Genomic DNA, 25,715 nt, shown 5'->3' with positions numbered 1-25,715 from the left:
AAGTCATATATACTGGCATGAAAATATTTACCAATGTATGCCATGATTCGCGAATTACGGGTAAGACAATGCCAATGACTGGGTAATATTGGCCATCATATATCATTGTGCATATAATGTTGGCAAGCAATTCCATTCGCAAGGTCATTATTGCTCGTTGATAGCCCATGAATGCCAATCATGGGGGGAACAAGTAAATCACTGGTCCAAGAGTGGTCAATGTTATCGCATGCATGTACCATTAATGGTAGCGCATTGGCAACGCCGGGTCACTGGTGGACCAGATGTCGCCAATCAATTTCCAATATCGGGCCGGTCGCATGTGCTACCTGGGTATTGCGCACTATGATCTCTATGGACTTCTCGGTTTAGAATATTCTATGCCTGTTTCTTCATCGCAAAAAACACCAAAAATAATGTTTTGTCACTAAGCACAGGACGTTGCAGTATTTTGTAATCAACTATCCTGCCCTGTTGCTTGTATATTTAGTGTTTGCTGTGCGCAAAATATTTTAAACAAAATTTATTTATATTTATTGAGTTTTGCTTTCGCTTTATGCACCATCTATTTTCTGGCAAGTATTTAATGAGGTACTTATGAAATAACAGGTTACTTTTCAACCTGCACTTTTAGTTACTTCCTGCGTTATTAACGTTTCTCCATTGAGGAAAGAATATAATCGCGTTAGAATATTACTTTTACTCAACTGATTGTTTAGTCGCCTTTAGACAATACGGATTGAATGGTAGGGGAGCCGGTTTAGTTTTCCTTCCTAAACTAATATATGACGCTATCTTAACCTCCTATACAGTATGCATAAAGTTTTGCATTCAAAAACTGCTGAATCAAGGAAAAAAACTAAATGGGTCCGGGCACTTCAATCCACATCTAGAGAGAGTCCAGTATGTGCATGTACTGTAGCCGCGATCCTCCGTACGCTCTTTTGTAATATATCTTGGAGATAGGCAGATTCATAGAGTACCCTCTATAAAACATCCTTATTGAATAATTGAGATAGCCAAAATATATCTTCTATTTTTTATTGTGCATTAGCTTCTGGCCGATTGAACTGATATCTAAAGGATACTTCACAGAATGCCAATTTCTGGTGTTCTGTAGTCTTGTGAGAACCTTGCCAGTACTACAGATTTCGCAGTTATCTGAAGCTTCCAGCTTGTAATACCGTTTTGGTCTATTTGCAACGAATTCTTTACTATCCCACACTAGGAGTTTACTTTTTATTTACTTTGCACCCTATACAAAATAGTTTTCGGGCTCGCATTTTTATATATTTTAGTTCAAGTACTTATTAAAGCGCGTTCCCGATTCTCTATTACTAGATGCTGTTACACACCCCATGATATCTATTCAAGGTGAGGATGGTCGTGATACTGTGGTTGGATTTTAAAAATACCCTATTTTACATTTTAGCTCACTAACTGTTCTAACTATACCGCTTACTTCGCCAATCTGGATTTTTTCCCTTCTTGATATACCCACGTTAATTTCCACAGTGGATCATGGTATCCGGAGAGGAGGGGGAGGAAGAGGATGACGAGGAGAAAAAGGGGGAGGAAAGGCAGGGAGGTTAATCGGTAAAAGAAATCGGTTTGCTACCCTGCACCGGGGAAGTAGTTGAGTGAATATAAAAGTGGTGGGCAAGAGAGGGATGGGTGAAGTCAGTATAGTCACATCAAAGCCATATCACGTCACATCACATCACGTCACAGTCATATCACGTCACATAACAGCAAAATACAGCCTATTGATTAGGCCTATGATTTTAATGAGGCGGAGCTATGCCTGGGACAAATTCACCGCCGACGATCGCCGCGGCCAGTGAGCTAGAATCTTGATTTCAGTCAGTGGTTGTCCATCTAGACGCTTCCGCGCACGGCAGAGATACTGTCTTTCCACACAAGTATATGGGGCACTCGCAAAGATTGTGGCCTATAGTCTCGTCGCACCCGCAAGTTGCCCATGGAGGGCTATTTACCATACCTATCACAAAATAATAAGAGTGTGAATGGAACACCAACCCACAGGTGACACAGTAAAGTTTCTTCACGTCGGGTTGGGCCAGGTGGAAGCTGAAGCTTCAAGTCAGGGTCCAGGGATTTTAAGGGGCAGTTCGCAAACTGGCCAGAAATCTATAATGCGTGCGTGTGCTTCCGCGCAGTGTGCGAAGCCTGCCCGCTGCGTCTGCCGTGGCAAAGGGGATCAACCCACAACTCCGCCTTGGTGGGTGGTTCGCGCGACCTCGTCCGCACGGAGATTGCCCGTTATGCCGCTGTGTCCTGGAAACCATTTTAGATGATTTCATATCCTCAATTTATGACATAGTTATGAATTTCTCGTATTTCCTTAACGAGTTGCTCATGGGCTCTAAGGCGAAGCGCCGCTTTTAGGGCTTGCAGGGCTGCTTTTCTGAACCTGTGAAAATAACCCACCGCTGAGGGCTCTGCTGACTGATATACCTAATTGCGACACGAATAGCCGTCAGCTCTGCGGCTATCGAGGAAGTCTGCCGAATTGTCCTAACTTTTATTTGTGTAGTAGATGCGCGGATGACCATCGAGCCTAAAGAACTCAGGGCATTCACTGAACCATCGGTGTAGACGTGCAAACGATTTGCATTGTGCTCATTAAAATATTTAGGAGTGATTTGTTTTAGCTTTGTCGGCGATAGCTCGACTTTCCTCCTGATGCCATGTAATGAAAAAAGCACGTGGGGTTGATGCAAGCTCCATAGTGGATAGGATGGTCTTGTTGCGGGTGTAAACATAGATGGCAATTAGCGCGATGTGCTTAAACGGTCTCTGTAAACAATGTAAGCCGCCTGATAATAAGACTGGCCAGATGATGAGGGGGAACCCGGGAGATGTGTCAGAAATGTAGGTAGGTAGTTATGGAAGGATCTTGTGGAAACAATATGGTAGCAGCCATAGAGGCACATTTCGGCAATCCCCGGCAGGTTCGCAGAGCTTGAGCTTGAACGCTTTGCAGAATACCTAATTTGCTCTTTTCTGATATTTCCAAGTGCAGGTATGCTGTACCGAAGGAATCACATAATGCATTCTACAGCCGGAGCATCAACCGCACTGACACTCCCCATAACGTTCCCTCAATAAAGGCAACTACTTGAGCAATCGCTGTCAGCCTCTTTTTCATGAATGAAATATGAGGAGTCCATGAAAGATTTCGGTCGATGATCACTCCTAGAAAGCATTGGCTGCTTTCGTAGGGCACTGCTTTGTCAGCAATGCGTACGGTGTAAGTTTACATGTTCTTGTCTGTAAATGCAACTAGCGAACACTTTTCGGTTTATATCTGTAGACCTTACAGTGGAGGTAGGCCGCCACTTTATTGCCGCATTTTGAAGCCTCGCTCTAACTTGTGGACACGTAACTCCTGATGCCCAGATACTGGTTTCATCTGCATAGATTTAAAGTATTTGACTGAATATATCCAGGAGTATTTCCACACCACTAAGGTTGCGACAGTAATACTTGAAATGAATACACTGATTGCAAGAATTAAGCCGATTTTTCATTTTATTCTTTTGAGTTCCGAAGAAAGGTGGAAACTGGACTAGACTTAAAAGCAGCGAGGTTAATTATTTTTTATTATTTTTACGTTCTTCGTGCTGTTGTTATTTGTCACGTTAGGTTGTTTTGGAATCCGTGTAGGTGCTTGCTTTTGGCACACTCCTTGAATGCAAACCTGGAAATGTTGAAAAAGTACTTTCTTGTTAATACACGTCTACATGGGCTCTCGACCAGCACAGTAAAAACATATCCTCCATAAAAAGCAGTATTATAGCCCTTTGGTCTAAAGCAGCATATTGCTTTGGGCTCCCCCTTAACTGGCCTCACTAATCGGAATGAGAATAAATATAAACAAAAATTATGTACGACCTTAAGTTCCGCCTTTAATGACGCGATAGCGTTGGCTACCAGCACGTATAAAAAGACCGTTTTAACCAAACTGTATGAACCTGTCTGCGTGACCTAATTGCAATTTGAATAAAAATGATCCTAGGAGGCCGATTCTACTATCACCGTCCGATATAGATGGAGAGCCCCAATTTAACAGCTCCTGCCAAGCGTAACGTCAGGCAGTGCTACCTCCTGTCGGTGCGTGGCCATGTCAACTGCCAGCTATGGCCTGCCAGCGCCTTGTGATGTTTCGCTCAGAGCGAAGTTGCAGGAGCCAGATTTTGAGTGCAAAGGGTCTTTAGATATTCTGGCGAAACGTGAGGCTCTACCGTTTCAAGCAGTGTCGACTCCACGTTCTTGGCACAGCAGTTATATGAACCCGTAGCCTTTTTATTAGCTTACACTCCTCCACCATTCTCGCCGTGTGCTACACTAGCGTTGGGAATACTCAGATGAGGCCCGATGCTGGAAAACAGAAGTCTCCACGGTGCTGTCCTCGCAGTTACTGTTGGTGCACTTGTGCGGAAGGGAGGGGGAGGCGGAAGGCAAAAGAGAGTGGTAATATTTACAAATTACAGCCATAAATTTTATGACAGACACCTTGGAGGAAATCAACGTAACTGCCTTTTTTGCGGAGGTAAATTGTTGCCAAGCCAAAATGATCAGCCCTAGGCATAATCATCCATGTTCTTACATACGTATTGCATTGCAGGGATGAAAAGCAGCTTGCTCTATCAACGTGTTGTTACCTTCGTCAAGGCTTTTGTCTGTGCACGGTCTCGCTGTATTTGTAATTATAAGGAAGACAAAAAGACGCCGTGGATGATACACTTGAACATTTCTACTGAGGTCATAAGGAGCTCGACAAGTTGGTATTTGAATTGAAGCGTGTAGCGTTTTTGTCAGGAGATAACCTTATTACACGCCTGCCACTTTGCTATGAAAGAGCGCTAAACAAGGGTAGAGGGGGAGCTTCAGTTCGAACGCTGAGCCAACGTTTCTGCAAGTTGACTTGGCTTCGTGGTGGCGGGCTAGTAATTCCAGCTTTTTGTGCAGGGGGAACGCGTAGGCTTTATCAAATAGGACGAAATACGGGTTGTTGGCCTACCAGTCACGCTGACTACAAAATAAATGACAGTGGAAGCAGAAATAATCATGCTACCATATTGGGATGAACAGACTACGTGCTGTGACGTAATAAGGACGCTTCGCATTCTTTTTCTCTCATTTTCATCACTCCTCAAAAACCAGATACGCTTAGTCTTGTCCGATTGCCAAACATGAAGTAGGTGGAAAATGGCAACCTGCAATCTACTAGTGCGGGCTTCCACTTGACCCAAACCAATTTACGCAGCCTAGATATTTTTTTTACATAACTGTTTGCCTAGGCCATATTAGCAGAAAAAAATCTTCGTTTGCATTTTGAGGCGACTTAGACTAAAGGATACCATTACCGGGAAGTTCTTTCTACTAGAACACTTTCCTTGAAAAGAAGCATTTAGTTGTCTTTTTGGAAACTTGCGAATATACAGTCAAAGAGTTGGAGGTTGTAAAATCTAATATAATATCTTCCTTCTGTATTTATTACTGGCCTCCCTAGTGAAAAAATTCTATGAGTCACAATAACCTCAAACAGATTTCTCATACTAAACTCGCACTAAGCTCGTACAAATCTCATATCATCTTATACAAATATCATTCAACTTATGATAACTAGATGAGATTGCATGAGATTCATATAAGTTTAGTACGAGTTTAGTATGAGAAATCTGTATGAGGTTATTGTGACTCACGCAGTTTTTTCGCTAGGGCTACCTTAGGTAAAAATGACAGATAGACTGGAAACAATCCTCAAGCCCGGTCAGCGCTACTCACCCTATTCTGATGTTTTAACGTTTCGATCAATTAATTTTTGTAAATAAACTGCCCTAATGGGATATTTTGTTTCGATTTCTATACCGTGTTGGGTGCAATCGCAAAGGCGATGCGTGAAAAGAGAGAATTTATGATAACTCTACTTCTCTGTGCTTATCATATACTATTGCTACTCTGACGCAAAGTGGGCGTCATAGGACGGTAAATAAATAAAGAGCATTGGACAATGCCTTGAGGGAAGGTTTACCGAGAATGTGGGCTTAGCTCCCTAAAGGTTACTAGTTTGATCCGCACACATGGTACAGTCGAGCTGCCCCGTTGGGGATCCATCGGCGTGCAGGCTACCCGCCGTGAATTTTCGATAAGAAATTAATGGTAACTTGTCGTCCACAAATTGGACACAGTTGTTTCTTTCGTGTGCGCTCGTAGTGTGCCGTATTGTAGGCGAATGTTACTTTGCGCATTATTTAAATTTCTTCTCTTGCAACGATATATTGATATAAAACATATCTGCAACGGTCGTCTGAGGGATTCTATCAGACCTTTGGGTTTATATGATCGGCAATCATTTTGCAATGAGCGGTGCCGTCACCGCTAAGAACGGACTCCCAAAATAGTGCCGCGAAAAGTGTTCATTCTTCAAGGACCGCAGGAGCGCCATGCCTGAGGACATTTTTCAATAAGGAATCAGCTTGCTTCAGCGATGACGGTGGCTGGCGCGTTTTTTAGAGTAGCGCTTGACAATATTGCGGTGGCTATTATTGTTCATTTCTAGCCAACCATAGGCATGAGTGAAACATGAGTGATAAGCGATGAAGGTTCATTTAGATCTGCGTGTCACATGTAAGAGGCCAAATACAGAGGCGTTTTGCGAAAGTGAAGAAGCAACAAGTGGTGAGCCTGCCAGGACACATTTTTTTGCTGATCTTCTATTTGTCTCGGATCTTTCGGATTTCTCGGCGACAGAGAGTATGGAATTGGCGAAAGCATTAGAGGTGGCTCTCAAGCTAGGGCTAAGCTAAGAGGAGGTGATGAGTCTGTGTTAGCAAGAAGTGAAAAGGCTAAGAGATGAAAGAGCACAGGCACGTGCAGAGGCGCGTGAAGGAGGGCGTGAAGCAAAGGAAGCAGAGGAACGCGAAGTTAAGAGTAGAACGAGAGAACAAGTTTTTGCTGCGGAAACTGCAGCAGTTGATGGGAGAACGCGAGAGGAGCGCGGATGACGATCGGGGCTCCGAGGTAGGGATAGGAGCGCCTAGATGGACGATAGGTTGTCCGAGGAAGCTGATGGCTCCTATTGATGACAAAAGAGATTACTTGGACGCATATCTGCAACGATTTGAGCGGATAGCTTTAGGAAAAGTTTGGGAGGGCTGTGAATGGGCAATAGCATTGAGTTTGTATTTAGTCGGGGAAGAGCTGAATGTGTTTGGTAGGATGCCTGCGTCTGAATCCATGGATTAAGATAAAGTCAAGAAGGCGCTTCTTCAAAGATTCAGGCTAACAGCAGAGGGTTTTCGCGAGAGATTTCGCCCCACGAAAATTGAGGATTCTGAAACTGCTAAGCAGTGTTCTTGTCGGCTATTCAATTATTTCGGCAGGTGGCTTGAGATGTCGAGCACAGAAAAGAGTTTTGAACGCGTGCGCGACAAACTGGTGACAGAGCAGTTCCCAGTATGCGGCAGCCCAAACCTAGCGGTATTCCTGAAAGAAAGAAACTTGTGTTCATTAGAAGAGGTTGTCGAGAATGCAGACAGATTTCTCAAAGTTCAAGATCTCAGAAATATAAGTGAGGGGAAGGAAGAAAATTAAAAGGTTTCAGAAATAAACCGTCGAATTCATCGTCTTCTGTTCTTCTCTTTCGCAAAAAGCCTCTGTATTTGCCTCTTACATGTGACACAGCGTAAAGGTCATTCTATGGCAATTAAAGAGTTTGAAGTACATTGCCTGCTTTTACAGGTGAGGTTTAAGGTTCTGGCAGTATTTGCCGGTTTGCACAAAATGCTCAGTGCGGCGGTCGGTGGTATTCCCGCAGTATTGTAGCCAAGATGCGGGCATAGCCTATGTCACCGACGGCGGACTCCTCGTGAGGAGGCGGAAGAGGAGGAGGAAAGGCTGGCTTATGAAACTCTGCGGATGGCGTTCGACATACAAGTCGACATCTGTTTTTCCAGGAAGGGGTGATATTTTAAAATTAAAATCATAGTAGCGAAGACAAAATAATGACTTCCTCATGGAAATGTATTGGACACATGGGCTGTACAGGTTGCTTAAAAATGAAAAGATTTAGCAACACCGGTTCCTTCAATTTCTTTTGAGAATCTGCTGTTGCGCTATAGTTTGTAAAATGTATTTTTTGATCGGTTATGATGGCAGGCTCGAGCGGTGATCCTGAATGGCAATCGACGTCTTGGAATTGATTTCTAGATTTTTTAAACAACCGTCATTTACAATTGTCTTAGCCTTAGACTACAGTTATGGGGCCTCTACCTCTCGTCTTTCAAGTTTGTTAGAGAATGGTAACCTAAACAATGGCATAAAGGAGGCAACCCTACTATATGGCTAGGTCAGCTTGCATGAATATAAACATTAGTAGTAAAATCAGAGTTAACGTGTAACCTGGAAAGTACCTAAATAAAATGAAGGCTGCAGTGGGCCTGCAAAATATTTACAACTGAAAGTAGGATTTGGGGTTTAGGCTTCCCATTTGAGATCAAATATTAGGGTTACAGAGTAACTAGAAATCAACTGATCAGTTCAGTTCAGGCGTTCAGTCGTGTCCGACTCTTCGTGACCCTATGGACCATGTCACGCCACGCTTTCCGGTCTCTCACTATCTTCTTAACATCACATAGCTTCATCTGCAATGCCTCGAGAATGCCATCTAACCATCGCGTTCGCTGCCTACCCCTTCTCCGGCGACCCTCAACCTTTCCCAACATCAAATCTTTCTCTAGCGACTCCTCTCTTCTCATCAGATGACCAAAGTAGCTGAGCTTTAACTTTAGAATTTGACCCTCCAATGAGCAGTCAGGGTTTATGGTCGACAATATCGACTGATTTGATCTTCTGGCAGTCCAAGGAACTCTTAAGAGTCTTCGCCAGCACCACAATTCAAACGCGTCAATTCTTCGGCGGTCAGCCTTTTTCACAGTCCAACTCTCGCATCCATACATCACAACTGGAAAGACCATAGCACGGGTTATACAGATCTTGGTTGGCAGACTAATGTCTCTGCTCTTTACTAGGCGGTCAAGGCTAACCATTGCTCTCTTTCCCAGAAGCAGGCGTCTCCTAATTTCATGGCTGCAGTCTCCTTCCGAGGTAATCTTGGCGCCCAAGAACAGAAAATCTGTCACAGCTTCCACTTCTTGTCCATTGATGCTCCAGGACTTGATAGGGCAAGACGCCATGATCTTCGTCTTTTTAATGTTCAGTTTAAGCCCAAACTTCTCACTTTCTTCTTGTACGCGCATCAGAAGTCTCTTGAGTTCCACTTCACTTTCTGCCATTAAAGTGGTATCATCCGCATATCTAAGGTTGTTGATACGTTTTCCAGCAATCTTCACTCCAGCTGAAGACTCGTCCAGACCGGCCTTCCTCATGATGCACTCTGCATATAGGTTAAATAGGCAGGGCGACAGTATGCAGCCTTGCCTCACCCCTTTCTCAATCGGAAACCAATCAGTAAGACCATGCCCAGTTCTGACTGTGGCCTCTTGCCCTTCATAAAGGTTCCTGAGGAGACAGATGAGGTGAATTGGAACTCCCATCTCTTGGAGAGCTTGCCACAATCTGCTGTGATCTACGCAGTCAAACGCTTTCGCATAATCAATAAAGCAGAAGTAAAGGGGTTTCTGGAACTCTCTTGCTTTTTCCATGATCCAGCGAAGGTTGGCAATTTGGTCTCTAGTTCCTCTGCCCTTGCGAAACCCAGCTTGCACGTCCGGAAGCTCCCGATCCACATACTGCTGCAGCCTACCTTGCAGGATTTTTAACATCACCTTGCTAGCATGCGAAATAAGCGCGATCGTGCGGTAGTTGGAACAATTTGGCGATTGAAGAGAGGATCTCAGGATCATAATAATAATATTAATTGGTTCACAGGAAGGGAAAGGCGCAGCATCAGATAGCCTGCAGTAAACACAAAGTGACAGCAAAACCACTAAAGTGCGTGTTGTGATTCTAGAGACTAAACGTGCAACAATATTTTAAAGAATGGATCTTATTAAAAGTCTACGAATCATCAGAGCGACGCGGCAAAATGTTATATCCGCCATTAGGAATACCACGGCTTTAAGTGCTTGAGTAGCTGGCGTCTGCTCACGATGCAGCTATGTAGGCGTAAGCGATCACTTTCCTCGTGAACTCCTGAGTATGCACTAGTGCAGCATCTAAACATACAGAACTCTTATCTGTATGAATAAGTTTAGGGACACAGTCGTCAAATTGCGCGCAAAGGCAGGCGATGTCTATAGGTTTCTTCAGAGGTCACCAAAAGTTGATGGTTTCATGTGGCAGTAAGTTATTACCAAGGAAACAAATGCGAGTCGAGCAATAAGTCGGCAGAAATAGCTGCAAAGGCCACGGAAGAGCGATAACTTCCTCTATGTTGTAGGTGCAGGAAATTTGGCGATTGAAGAGAGGATCTCAGGATCATAATAATAATATTAATTGGTTCACAGGAAGGGAAAGGCGCAGCATCTGTCACACTCACTCTGTGGACACCTGAACCGAGCCGTAAGGGAAGGGATGAAGGTGGGAGTGAAGGTGGAAAGAGAGAAAGGGGAGCTGTAGTGGAGGGCTACGGAGTAATTTCGACCACCTGGGGATCATTAACGTGCGCTGACATCGCACAGCACACGGACGCTACTTCGTTTCGCCTCCATAGAAACGCAGCCGCCGAGGTCGGGTTCGAGCCCGGGAACTCCGGACAGTAGTCGGGCGTCTCACCACTGCACCACCCCGGCGGGGCTCTCAAGATCAACTCTAACACCTTTCTGTCTAAGGCCACGGCTCAGGATCAACTCTAACACCTTTCTGTCTAAGGCCACGTCACAAGTTTTAGGGATTCAGGGATGGGCACACAGATCGCACGGCGTGAAACTCAAAGAAGGGTGCAGTTGCTGCTTTAAGGACGCCGAAAACTCGATCACGTCGTCAAAATAGGTCAGGCAGCTTTCCCACCTGGGTCTCGAGACTTCCAGCATAAACTGAACCGAAAAGAAAACTAAATAACTACAAAACCTCTGTTTTCTTCATGTCGCTATTGTATACTTCTTTCTCGTATACGTTTTAGGAGCCCAACAATGAGACATCATGTACCTTAAGCAGTTGACAAAGAGAATGTGCAATACGAGAAAGCGGGTGCAATTATTTTCGGTTACTTAGCTGAGCCTTCGGTAGTCTATGGGAAACTTTGAACTGCTTTCCCTATTTTACACAACACCATGGTAGGCGCACGCGGATTCTTCGACGCCTAGGTAACGTATTATTTCGTATTTCGTCCACGTTGTGCTGGAATGTTTCACTGTACTTCGGAGCTATGTGATATTTCTGTCAGATGTGTCAAATCACATCTTCTATGATGCAGCAGAATACACTTGTACGCAAAAACGCCAAAGCCTTATTATTCAAAATTTGGTGGCCTTTATTGCTTCAATTCGCAAGTAGCAGGTATGAGTTTCCACGGACAAAGCTAAGTAGTCTTTGAAAACATCACTGCTAAGTATCCGGGCTTGTCATCTCTTCAACGACGTCGTTTGCTATATACCGGCGGCGGGTTTCAGTGGTACGCGCCCAATAACCAAGAACATTTAGGAACAGTTAGGAAGCTTCAGGGTAGGAATGATAGCACAGGCTCGACCTCCACCACTATAAAATCTCGACAGATATGATAAAGGACTTAAGAAAAAGGTGTTTAACTGGCGGTTGTCTACTCCTGAATCGTGCATTAATGTGCATAGACATTCATGCACATGCCTACCCTGCTGAAAAAACTGTAAGGGGCAATAACCTCACAATTTCTCACACAATCTCACTCAATTCACATAAGAAATGACGTAGAAGTCGCATATAATTGCATAAGTTCTCATAGTTTCTTGTACATTATCATAAATTATGTACGGTATTTTATGATAATGATGTGCACCGTATGAGACTCTATGCGATTAAATGAGATTTTATGAGGTTATTGCCATGTAGAACTTTTGGTTTTTCAGTAGGGTATGGCGGGTGGCAGGGTGGCATAGCTGGACAGTAGTAGGAGGGACCATTATGTGACGTGACAAGGGCACGCGGCCCAGCATTAGCTGCCAACTCTATAGTTTGTTTTTAATATGAAAGAGTAAGTTGAAAAGCGAATTCAGGTAAGCTAATATTAGGCCACGCCGGCTACTCGCATGGCCTTTTGATGAGCAGCTTTATAAGTGACGGGTACTCTCATAAAAAGAGTGAGTTGGAGAAACTGTCACAGAACTACACGTTGTCTACAGTGGAACTGAAATGGAAACGGACGCAGATATTGTTACGAGAATATGGCGCTCCATGGACGACAGAATCTTAGTTCCGACTGAGTTGAAAGTGGCATAACAAATCGGGTGTCGACTTGGGAAGTACAAACTGCAGATACGAGAGCAGCGTCAGGACAATTCCCCGTAGAATCGGAAGAAATCAGTGAACAGAAAGCTGAGTTACATAAGTTAAAAATGTCAATTTGTCAGTCCATAAAAGGATAAGCACACTTCCACACCTTCTGGCGCACTTTGTTCATTCGCCAAATTCGAGCGAATAGAGTGGAAGGTGGGCAGTTCCACAGGACATTCCACGTCCGCCGCTATGGAGGAACGTGGCACTGAAAAACACGCCTAAGGATAAGTTATACATCAACAAAAATACCTTAAAATGTAGAAGGTTGAGCAACTGTAGCTCAGTCGCTAGATCAGTGGACGTGAAATTCAGAGGGTTTGATTACGAACACCATCGCTTTCATATGGGTCTGTTTTCTATTCTTTCTATTCTATCTACTATATTATCGGCGTCAATACAATATTAGACCATACAGATATTTACCATCAAATTTTCCCATATACTTTTGAGTCAGTGACTGTTGGCTCCCTTTTTTTGTATCTTATAAAGCTCCTTTATATGTCTTCAATCTTGTACTGAATACTAGAAAGGTGTTTGCGCAGTCTCGCGCACTTCTGCTCCTTTATATGTTCGTATTTTACACGCTGCTTCTATAGTTTCGTGACAGAGTGACAAACATTCCAGAAAGTATAGCTCTCATTTTTTTAAGAAATACACTGTTATGTGGTGTTAATGGAGCCAGAATATATAAACTCCATTTTTACACAAAAAGAAATCTACTTTGTGTTGCCTTTAGATAAATATCACACCTTTTTTTATTTGCAGTAAGACCTCATGGGTCCATGCTGCAATCGATATTTGTATATTGATGATTAATATTGCTTACCTTAGTTGTGAGTTAATCTAAGAACCCTTTTAAAATTATTGAGACTAGCCTATATAATTGCGCGGTAAATCGTTCATTGTCTCGTATGAAACGTTTTCGACCATACTCCTTTGCAGCAGGAAAGCCCTCTAACAGTCTAAGTGTTACAGAGGGCTTTCCTGCTGGTCGTAGCATCTACTCAGAAGCTTGCACGCGTATAAGATGACATTCATGACAGCAAATTGTATTCTACCACGCTGAAGAGCAACATGCTAATAAATGCTTTGTACGGCAGAGAAAACGTCTCATGGGCATGAATTACACTGACACTTCCTGCGAACCACTACAATATGTACTTAGATTGGAGAGTTTTCTACGGAGCCTTACCTTTTCGTTTCCGCAGGGTGTAAAGTCCAGTGCTTCCAGCTCACGCGAATACTTGGTTAGCAATAGATACCAACTGCTGTTCTTGTAAACAGTAGACTGCACAATGTGCTGGCATCGCACTTTGCATTCGCTGTTGTTGCGTAATACCTTGACGAAGGAAAAATATCAAGCATGAATCGCTGTTTTTCAGATGTTTCAGGCATTAATTCAACAACTTGACTAGTTAGCTTATTCGTGATAAGAGAAGTCTTTTAAGGACTTTTAGAAACAGGTTTGTTTCTTTTTACAGACGTTCCACTGCGTGCACTGGCTGTCTGCAGGGAAAAGCAAAGTATTGGGACACACGATTCGAACAGAACCAACGGTCGGGTTGTTTGTCACTCGAAAGCAAAAGCGCATGGAAGGGACACGCGAGGAGTACTGGACATTGCCAATATTCAAAATACAAGATTTTGAAAAGGAAAGCAAGTTTACAAGAAGAATGTTGGGGAGAAATCACATGAGCGTCATGTCTATTTACCATTGTAGATATGCTGGGTGAGCTGACAAAAAACCTGTAGGAAGGCTTCACAAAGCCGACACACCCGACAGAGTTTTGGTATTGGGAAGCATGTGCATGTGTAGGAAAAACATTACCAAATTTTCAGAACTGTTGCTATACCTCAAAAGAAACATAACAGGTTTGACACTGCAAGCTATACACTGATTCAAAATGCTTATATAATAAAAGCGTGATAGTAGCATTTCATTTTGTAGCTGTAAACGTGGATCTTTGTAAACGTGTTGATGCTTCTATGTCTGAAGCTGACAAGATCATCAACATCCTGAAGGGAATCTCAGACGATGCCTTTCAAATGTTGACGGCCAGAAACCCGCAAACCGTCATCGAAGGGGTTCAGCTCTGTCAGAGTTACGACGACTTCAAGAGGCAACAAGCTTCTACTCAGCGTTCTGTCGTGAACGATCGGTTATTCGCGCCGCCGACAGTATGCGGCCTCGCTTTTGAACCACCTTCCCTCCTTCCCGAGATCAAGTCCTTTATACGAGAGGAAGTGGCTCGCCAAGTGTCGCTCCTCCCTGCTTCTGCTGCAACTACCCCATCGCTAGATCCTGCACCTGACGTATCATTCAGGAGCAAGTTGCAGAAGTTTTACCGCCAAGCTCTCAAATTACTCCCGTGACAGCCCCGCTAACGTACGCCGCTGTCACCGCCAGGCCACCAACCTGCCCTTTCGCTTATACTGCGCCGTTACCACCGCCACCACCTCTGCCCCGCCCTTATCTGCCTCCTCGACGTCCGGTCAACAATCCATGGCGGACCTCCGAGAACCGCCCAATTTGTTATTCATGGGACGTTCCTGGCCACGTCGCCCAGCTTTGTCGCCAGAGCGCGCAGTCATACCGCAATGGCCCCCGCCTGTACAGTTCCGACTACAGTTAAAACTATGCACCTTCCCCTCCCCCTGTCGCTGCTGGCACCTCTACGGACTCATTTTATTCTGACCCCTTCTATCACTCCTCCCGCCGATCGCCATCTCCTCACCGTCGTTCCCTCTCGCGGCTGCGCCGTCGCTGTCCTGCTGGCCCAGAGGAAAACTAACAGCCACAGTTCCGCAGGCAAGAACTCCGTTTTCTTCTAATTGCGCAAGTCCTCCGTCTTCTCCGGCCAACGTTATCGAAGTGTTTGTTCATGGCGTCGCAGTTCTCGCGTTTGTGGACATTGGCGCCGCTTTGTCTGCTATCAGTGCCAATCTTTGCCGCCGACCTCAAAAAGTCACGACGCCTGTTTCGAAATTTTTTCTCCAGCCTGTCATCTCACGTCGCATTAAACTGCTTGCGGCGTGCACAGCTCGAATTGTCATTCAGGGCCATTGAACAAGATAACGCGAAAAGACGTGTACCCCCTTCCACGTATTGATGACGCTCTCGATTCGCTTCAAGGTGCCGAATTCTCTTCATCTCTGGACCTGCGCTCGGGCTACTGGCAGGTATCTATGGTAGCTGACGATCGACCAAAAACTGCTTTTCTGACACCTGACGGTGTCTATGATTTTAAAACGTCATGCCGTTTGATTTGTGCAACGCGCCGGCCACATTCGAGCGCATGATGGACACAATTCTGTGCGGACTCAAGTGGCATGTCTGCCTTTGTTACTTGGACGTTGTTTTCGTGTGTCAAAAAGATTTTACGTCACATTTGGGCCGTCTCGAGCATGTGCTAAAGTGTTTGACTGATGTCGGCCTAAAACTAAATTTGAAAAAGTGCTGCTTCGGGGCTCGCCAGCTTCCTATATTGGGACACGTTGTTTCGAAAGACGGTGTCCGTCGAGCTCCTGCGAAACTCCTTGCAGTACCTGAGTTTTCACGCCCAATTTCCCTAAAGGAGCTGCGTAGTTTTATCGGGCTGTGCTCGTATTGTCGTCGCTTAGTTCGCAATTTCGCTTCGATCATCTCGCAGCTGACTGCGCTCCTTCCCGGTGACGCCATTCCTTCGCCTTGGACGCCCGACTGTGATGAGGCCTTTTCGATGCTTCGGTGCCTTTTAGTGTCGCCTCCGATTCTCCGCTATTTTGACCCTGTGGCGCCTACCGAAGTTCACACTGATGCCAGCGATGTACGTCTCGGCGCTGTCCTTGCACAACAAAAGCCCGGCTATCCAGAGTACATTGTTGATTATGCCATCCCCACCTTAACAAAGCCGAAAACAATTATTCTATAACCGAAAAGGAGTGATAAACCAACTAGCCCCCATTGTTGCTTTGCTTGGCCATCATTTGGGCCATTGGGAAGTTCCGCTCATATCTCTACGGCCGTCCCTTTTCTTTTGTACGGACCATCACGCACTCTGCTGGTTGTCCATCATTAAAGAAATATCCGGCCGTCTTCCTCGTTGGGCTCTCCACCTACAGGAGTACGAAATTCAGGTCGCTACCGGTCTGGCCTTAAGCATTCTGGTGACGACGCCCTCTCTAGGTCACCTCTTCAATGCGGCTCTGTATCGACAGCTGTCACCATAGGTGACTCATCTTCAATAGAAATTGCCGACATGCCCAATGAACAAAGGCAAGACCCTTGGATCGCTTCTCTTCTCACGCTTCTATCTACACCTTCTCTGCGCTCAGCTTCCCGAACGCATCGCCGCCTTGCTCGTCATTTTGGTATCCGCGACGGCATGCTTTACCGCCGAAATTACCTTTCCGACGTACGCAAGTGGTTCCTTGTCATTCCCCGGCACCTCCGTTCGGAAATATGCGCCGCTTTTCACGCCGATCCTCACTGTGCCCAAGCCGGAGAGTTGAAAAAGTGCACACGTCTTCGCCTCCGCTATTACTGGCAGGGTATGTACCGCTTCGTGCGTCATTACGCCCGCGCATGCCAGGAATGCCAACGCCGCGAAAACCCTCCCCACCACTCCACCTTTCCGATGCAGCCCTTGCCCTGCCCCAGCCGGCCATTCGACCTAGTGGGTATTGATATTTACGGGCCACTATCAGTCACTCCAGCTGGTAACCGCTGCGTCATCGTGGCTGTTGACCACCTTAGTCGCTACGCAGAAACATATTCTTTTACTTCTTCGCCGGCGATAGACGTTGCGTCTTTCGCCCTGCACCATCTCGTTCTGCGCCACGGTACACCTAAATAATTGCACAGTGAGCGTGGCCGAGTTTTTTTCTTTCCGAGACCATTGAAGCCCTTCTTCAGCAGTGTCGCGTTGTCCACCGTTCTACCTCAGCCTACCATCCGCAGACGAATGGCATGACGGAACGTTTTAACCGCACCTTGAGTGACATGCTGGTCATGTATGTATTATTTGGACTGTTTCTCTACGGTTAGTGTTTGCCTGAATTCTGTTCGCACCTTGTGCATCACAGTTCGCTTCATTTTCTTGCTCATAATACACAAGTGTGAATGCGTTTATCGAGTACTACAAACTTCGCTATACTTAAACGTTTCCCGCGTGGACTCATGGCAAGAGCGGCGGCGGCATTACCTATTCTAAGAAAGGCAGCTGTACGGCCGTGCCGCAGGTAAATGTTCAAAAATAATTGATAATAGCCGATGCAGGTTATGAGAGAGAAAAGGAGACCACAGGAGAGAAAACTAATTCCAAAACGTTTTCTTCTGTATTCTTAAAATGGATGCGAATGCTTGACACGAAGAACAGTTATTCTGTTTAAAAGTATAATGACCTCACTCTTAGATATATTTTCGTCTATTTGTGAAATGTAGAAATTTACTGCCTCAGCAAATGACACCAGGGGGTGCATAACCGAGGCGGCCTGATATGATTGAGCCTTGGCCTCATGTTTGTAAGCAATAGTTTCCACCCTCATACCTACAAGACTCATATCAGTTTTGTATTGATCACGTGATATCGTCCGGGTGGTTTGTTATTTCTACGTGAAATATTTGACAGAAGGCCTTTAGACAAAATCATGAAATCCTAAATGCATTACTGCAAACAAATCCTTACCTTGACCGCCAGTATTCGAACTAGAACAAGGGAATTTGGCCACATTACCTCTATTTTAAACGCCTGCGTGACTACGGTAGAACTTTGCTACGTGGTGCGAGAGAAATGCAGATGTTTGAACGTTCAGGGAACAAATAACAGCACAGATTCCCCTGACCGTATGACAATGGTAGTGTGCCAAGCAAGAGAGCTTTGTTCTCCCTGTTTCTCTTATTCGTGTTAGGGTGGCACTTTGGTGCCCGTTATGCGCATCTAGGACCCGGCAAGTGGCAGGACGTATGGCGCGAGAGGAATAAATTTATGCGAGGCAGAGCCCCATGTACACTCTCCTAGGATACGGTGGTGACGTGTCGGAGCTCAGAATAGGACCTATCATACTGGTATAGCCTCAGGGGTGTCTGATTCTTCGCCCCAGGAGAAATGAGTTAACGCTGTGGCGGCGCCAGTATGACTTCTGTCATCGCTAGTGAGGCTAGCAGCAAAGGGTGAGCTAGATGACGAGCATGGTCGGCAGGAACAATGTCATGGGGGCATTCGAAAGGTGGAGCAGCAGATTTAGGAAAATAGAGTGCCCAGATACAATGGTGGCTCGCGGCTGTACATAAAGGAAAATGGAAATGACCAGAGAAGCCACGGCGGCAGTGGCTCTAGGCGAATGAATGCATTCTAATGCATGGCCCTAGTCACCTTGGGGCCCGTGAAATGTACACTGCGAAGCATATCGGGCAGGGTTCAGTTGGTGTGATGAGTTACACCGTTAGTTTTGTACGTACAGACGTGTGAGGTTATGCACAGCGTAGCAGGAAGTGAAGATGCCGTCTCGAAAATTTGGATGGAAAAGGGTGCCCATGGTCTATAGGGTTCTACAGCGGTGCATCAGGGTCCAAATCGAGGTCCTAAAGTAAGAAATATTAGCGAGAATTGTCCGCATTATTGCGTAGAGGATAGAATAGTCATCATTAAATTGAACCCATCGACTTTTGAATGTGTACTCGAGTAAGAGCTCGGTAAAAAGGCTAGAAGGAAGCGCAAGTATACTGGCTGGTAGGAGAAAGTTGGGGCATTTACGGAGCTCACGCAGGTTCCAGGCACCAAGATGGGGGTGTAGAGAGTGAGGAAAGTGGGGTCAAATGATCTTACGGGGCCCATAGTCGCAAACACGCCAGACACTGTAACAAAATGCACCAAGGATGCCTTGCTGTTCTTTTACTACAGCACTGCTATGGTAGTAAAAGCCGCAGGTCAGGGTCATCAGGGACAATGTAGGCTGGTATGAATTATTACATTGGACATATTGACATACTGAGTGGTAGCAAAGCGTGGACTTGAGGCATTTAGAAATAGCGCGGAAATTACACTGTGTTCAAGGATACGAGAAAAGGTTGAAAGGAAGACTTTGGCGATGCATTCACCGCCAGAAGTGCGAGACGAGGAACGGCATTCGGCTTCGCTGTGATGATGAGAAGATGTACACGATGCCATTTATTCTTACACATCTAGGATATTAGAGTAGTTGCACTCTTCAGAGCAGTACATGCGGGAAGTGCAGCCGATGACACGAAGGCGGCTTGATGACAGCTAAGGAGTAACAACACTGTTGTTGTGGCTGATGGGGTAGCATCGCAATTAATTAGAGATGGCCCCACTGAAATGGGCCCGATGAACGAAGTGGTAAGCTGAGTGATAAGCGCGAGGAAGAATTTTTCCTTTTTGGGTCCTCAGAAGAAAGTTTTTTTAGAAGATTGGTGAGGTAGCATCCTACGTTGCCAACGCCTAGAACGAATCGACAGATGCACAAGAGCAGCCTAAAGAAGCGGCGAATGTTCTTAAAGAAAGGGGTCGCGGGCTCTTCAGGGCTGGAATATTCGCTAGTTCAAGATGAACAGTCGCAATGTTGCCTACGTTCCCAGGTTTACAATTCGACGACGCGGGTAACTGCATTTGGATGTGTTGAGCTACAGGCTGGCATAACGGAAGTAGGAAATTATTTTGCGAAGGCAAGTGGGCTAAGAAAAATGATAGAGAAGGCAACCACATTGTTAGACAGCAGAGGAACATGAACTGTTTCATACCTCGCTTAAGAGCATCCTTCAACAGCTCGGAAGCCATCGATGCATTGGACTAGCAAAAAGCATTACATTAAGTTGAAAAAATACTTCAGGTGTTACAGAGTATTGTAAACATCCATATTATCCACTGGAGATTAGCTACGTAAACTAGATCGCATACTGATGGGTTCAATAATTAGGTAAATTAGAGACAACTGAGAGCATCGTCAGTATTTCCATGGCATGGGATACATGTCTGGTCTGGAGATCACGCCTACCTAATGCAAGATGTGTTGCCATTTTAGCAAAAGAACATTATCAGTGCATATACATGGTGACTGTTCTTTTGTCTTCAACAGAACGATTTGTGGGGTCCAAGAGATATGGGAGGAGTTGAGGAAATTCTTAGGATGTTTGTGCGCTAGATGTTGATAACCTGCCATTCAGTATCGCAGACACGGTATGGCCGCAGTCGGACAGGACATACATCGCTGGTGTCGATGCGGTGAGCAACCTCTAGAGTTTGACCCATGGTGTTCTGTAGAAATTCACAAACCTGAACAGTTGGATGTAATAAACACCGAGATAATCGTGGGATGAAATGCGTATGCGAAAACGAATGCACCGGAAGACAGGCTGCGCTAGCATTGACGAAGTGAAGTTTGTGTCCTACATGCCGATTTGGCTCATAGGAAGGTAGAGAGTGTGCTCAGCAAAATCTGCTTGATATGACTTATGAGGAAATGCGGAACTAGAACTGAAATATAATATATAAAACAGCTAATGCGCTTTCTTTATTGCATTCTGGAAAATGGGGCAGTGCTACAGATTGATCTGCAACAGATCGAGAAAGGTGCTATTGGGTGGTCTCCGTCAGGGATTGTGAATGATCGTGTCAGTGCAACAAAAGAGTTGGCATTGGATGGTACGTGGCCAAGGTCTGAACATAAAAAACAAGCAAGCGACTGGTGTTTTCAAGCAGGGGGAGCCGCAGACGGAGAATTGAGAAGCAGACGATGAGGGCTGAATTGGCGGCTGGAAACTCCGTGCTTAGGGTGAGATAATGTGCGCATGTGTTCACAATAGTGAACTGAACCGGTATGGAAAGAAGCCGCACATAGGCCCCACCAATGCGGTGCTGTGGATAGGGCGCTCGGCTACTGTGCCCAAGGATAAGGGATCGAACTCCGACCACGGCGGCTGCTTTCGGTTTGAGGCAAAGAGCAAGACGCTCGTGTGCTGTGGGATGTCAGTGAACATTAAAGAACCCCCGGTGATCGAAATTTCCGGAGGCCTTCACTACAGTGTTTGTTATAGCCACAGTCGTTTTCGGACGTTAAACCCCACAAACCAACCAACCAAGCCAACCTGAGAGGTTGCAGGCGTTGGAACATCGCGGAGGCGTGGTTGAGAACAGAAGACGTTACGGATATGTCCGCGCCGGTGTCAATCAATGCGCACCCAGGACTAACATCTACAGCGATATCCATGTTTTCGATTCAGGAGCCAGTACAGCATATGTAGCTTAAGGTGGTTATTCATTGTTACTCCACGTAATGGATATGCTGGCTCTGCAAATGGAGGGGTCGTACTGAGCATAAGCTTAAAGTTGCGACGACTGTTACGTGATTGGAAGTAAGCAGACTGTTTAACATCGAAGATACGAGACACAATCCACGAAGTGCACAGGACAGAGCGAGCGCACCAATTACAGTTGTCACTGGTTCGGTTATTTTTTGCAGTATAATGCATAACGAGCAGTAGTTTGGCTCCTCCTACTGGAAGGATTTGAGACATATGTAGTGTGAGGGCTAAGACGCTGTAGCCCAAATCTAATGCGAACGATGAATTTTTCAGCATGAACAAAGCGTGCTGAAGGTGATTCGAAGAATGAAGTTCCTAATCGCATCAGTATGGTTGTGACTATTCAGGGGCTTAGGCAGAACGAACGCTTAAAAGGTCTCTAATGCTTACATCCTGTATCCTGCAACCTGCGTCGGTAGAAAAACCGTCCATAACATTCAAAACCTCATTTTTTTCACAAAGGTGGATTGGAGAGGGATTTAGATGGGCACTAATAAACCATCAGTTTTCTACGAAAGATTCAATAATAAATCATCGACATTTGGATGAACAGTGCTCTGGGTTCTTCTGTTCAAAGCGTGAAAACAAAACCAACATTGATTAACGGCTTTACACTGGTGGGAAGGTAAACATATTCTATGATTTTAACCAGTGACTGCTAAAACATATTACATTTGTACGATGTGAGAAGAAATTTGGGAAGTACTAGCAAATAATTAAAATATTGTTATTTATAGGCACATTCTTTGTCGCACCAATCTTCTCCTTCGACGTAAGAATTTGGTGCTTTGGGCAAATTTGGACACTTCTAAAATTGTGCAATATATCGTTTACCGCAGTATATTTCAGTTCTAGTTCCGCTTTTGTAAAAGAAGATGATTAATACCTACAATTTAGGTTAGTGACTGTGAGGTGAAAGTGTAAAAGCAGCTTGCCTCATGAAGTCGGAACAATGATCATTGCAAAGATCCTTGAATAATATATACTTTTCCCAGAGAAAGACAGGATCTGTAGTCGAGACACTGGTAAAGAACAGAATCTTCCATGTTTGGTCACTTGGTTCTTGTTTATAAGAATCTTATACTGCTTTTCTCATTGAAGGTGTAGGCCTTGTGAGATTTGCACTGAATCTTTCGTCTGCGGGTGGTTCCGGATCTCCTAATAAAGCAGGAAAATGTATTTTGCTTTAAGCTTACCACATCAGCTGTGACATTTGTTTTCCCGGCAAACACATTCCTGCACATTTGAATAGGCTTAAGCTGCGAGCCAGGATACTGTCCTCTTCGGAAACGCCTTTGAGATAAGATGGTCCAACAAGAGGATCCTCTCGTTCTGCAATGAATGTTTAGAAACGTAAGAACATAGTAGTGATAACAAAGGTCTGCGCAGTGTTTGATGACTGTTAAGAGGGAGAAACAATACGTTTATTACTAATTTCGAATGTTTTCACTGCATTTTTCCTCATTCGGTTTTGAAGTAGGAGGATTTTATGGCGAGAAGCAAAATATGTGTGCACCTAGCACTCTTTATTTAAAATGTTGCATGAGCCATCTATTATTATTAATAGCGTTGGACTGCGAAATAAGGGTTTTTTACACATCGGCCAGTGATCCTTGTTAAATAGGAGGACGGGAGTTGGCGCTTCTGCGTTGATTACCAGCACCTCTATGGCATCACGAAAAAGGACGTGCATCCTCTCCCAACAGTCGATGAGGCTTTGAATTGCTTTCACGCAGCCAAAGGTTTCTCTTCCATTGACTTTCGATCCGGATATTGGCAAATTGCTGTCGATGACAAATACCGTGAGAAGGCTGCATTTGTTAGGCAGTATGCATTGTATCAGTTTAAAGTTATGCTGTTCGGTCTCTGCAATGCATCAGCTACCTTTCAGCGAATTCTGGACTCGTTGCTTCGAGGCTGTATATGGATTACATGCCTGTGTTACCTCAACGACGTTGTGCTTTTTTTCATCCGCTTTTTCCGCGCACCTAAAAAAACTGACGACAATTTTTTTTCATTTTCCGTACAGCCGGGTTGCAGGTCAACTCGTCGAAATGCCAAATCGGGCGCCGCCAAGTCACCCTCCTTGGCCATCTTGTCGATTTTTGGTGTTCTACCAGATCCAGCTAAACCTCAAGCTGTCAAGGACTTTTTTCTTCCTCCATCATCTACGAATGTGCGAAGCTTTGTCGGCTTGCGCTTCTATTTCCTACGTTTCATCAAAACGTTTGCTGCCATCGCCCGTCCCCTCACCGACCTCCTTAAGAAAGACAACCCTTTTACCTGGGGCCCTGCCAAAGAAACCTCATTTTCTTCACTGATCCACTTGCTCACCTAGCCATTTTAGTTGCCCATTTCGACCTGTCGGCGCCAACTGAAGTTCACCGACGTCAGTGGATATGGCATCGGCGCCGGGCTCGTCCACAGCTACGGCGGTAAAGGCTGTGTCATCGCACATGCAAGCCGCCTTCTTTCCACCGTCGAGCGCAATTACTCCATTACAGAGCGTGAGTGCCTAGCCTTTGTTTGGGCTGTGTGTAAATTCTGACCCTAGCTGTGTGGCCGTCCTTCCCCGGTTGTTATTGACCACCACGCTCTCTGTTGGCTTTCTTTAGTGAAGGGCCCCACAGGCAAGCTTGGGCGTTGGGCACTGAGCCTTCATCAATACTTTTACATCGTTGTCTACACGTCACGGCGTGTACATTAATACGCCGACGGCCTTTCTCGTCCCCCTGTGTAGTTGCTATATTCTGCAGATAACGACCTCGATCCATGTTTGTTCGCTATCTCCGTTCTGCATAACATCGCGACCAAGTAGCGGCGAGACTCTTACTTGCGTCCACTAATCGATCGTCTCAGAACCTCGGACCCATCACTCCAACTCTTTGTTCTTCGCGATGACATCCTATACTGCTGCAGCCTTCGCCCTGAAGCACCTCCGCTCCTTCTCATCGTACCCCAGCGTCTCCGCTCGTCTGTCCTTAGGGAAGTACATGACCTGCCACCGCGGGCCACCTCGGTGTCTCACGAAAATACGATCAAGTCCGATGCCGCTTCTTTTGTCTCATTATATACCGTAGTGTTCGGCGTTACGTTGCCAGCTGCGATCTCGGGCAACGCAGGAGAGCGCCCATCCACTTTGCCTGCTGTCCTTCTGCAGCCTATCGACGTATACCCTGGAGCCCTTCCAGCGTTTAGGACCAGACCTTTCGGAGCTTTTCCGACAACCAGTTCCGGCAACCGCTGGACTGCTGTTGCGACTGATTAGGCCACTCAGTACACTATTACGCGTGCATTTCCAACCAGTTGCGCCAGTGATGTCACCGGCTTCCTGTTACAAAATGCCATCCTTCATTACGGTGCTCCAAGCCAATTGCTAATAGACAGCGGCCGCTACTTTTTGTCCTGTGTAGTTGAAGATATACTGCGGTCAGGTTTCAAGCAGCATAAACTCACTAGAGCGTACTATCCTCAAACGAACGGGCTTACCGAGAGGCTAAACTGGACCCTGAATTACATGCTATCTATGCACGTCGCACCTAATCGTGATTGGGACATTGTCTTACCCTGTGTAACAATTACTTATAATTCGTCGCGGCAGGGCAACACAGGCTGTTCGCCTTTGTATCTTCTATTTGGCCGACATGCTGCATTGCAATTGGATACACTGCTACCGCCGTCTTTGGCCTCGACCACGGCGCACACAAGTGACGCCATCGCCCAAGTACCAATGACCCACGACCGTCTCACCGCCTCCCAGACCTACCAGAAGTCTGTTTACGACCGCCAAAATCGCCCAGTACTCTACGCTCCAGGGTCACTCATTTTCATTTGATCGCCTTCTCGGCATGTAGGTCTTTCCGAGAAACACGCTCAGTACAATGGCCCTTATAGTGGGCTTCGCCAGGTGACCGACATGACATATGAGGTTGCCCCCGAATTCTCTGACGTCATCCAC

The 25,715-nt window shown here is 45.5% G+C and overlaps 1 protein-coding gene across 2 annotated transcripts in view; it reads right to left on the bottom strand.

Annotated features, from left to right (window-relative positions):
• Nucleotides 1-3,547: 3,547 nt before the first annotated feature.
• The window catches only part of LOC146173983 (venom metalloproteinase Antarease-like), a 52,720-nt gene continuing 30,552 nt past the window's right edge, over nt 3,548-25,715 (bottom strand). For both annotated transcript variants that reach the window (XM_084585049.1, XM_084585050.1), the window contains exons 11-13: nt 22,954-23,089; nt 13,652-13,798; nt 3,548-3,724 (exon numbers count right to left, since the gene is read on the bottom strand). In XM_084585049.1, the coding sequence (XP_084441175.1) occupies nt 3,614-3,724; nt 13,652-13,798; nt 22,954-23,089 (394 nt within the window). In that variant the 3' untranslated portion in view covers nt 3,548-3,613. The remainder of the gene's footprint in view (nt 3,725-13,651; nt 13,799-22,953; nt 23,090-25,715) is intronic.

This window comes from Amblyomma maculatum, chromosome 11, assembly GCF_055883805.1.
Source record: "Amblyomma maculatum isolate TAMU_Amacu chromosome 11, ASM5588380v1, whole genome shotgun sequence".
Taxonomy (NCBI): Eukaryota; Metazoa; Arthropoda; class Arachnida; order Ixodida; family Ixodidae; genus Amblyomma; species Amblyomma maculatum.
Note: the sequence above shows the minus strand (reverse complement) of the source record. Positions and strands in the feature narration are given on the sequence as shown.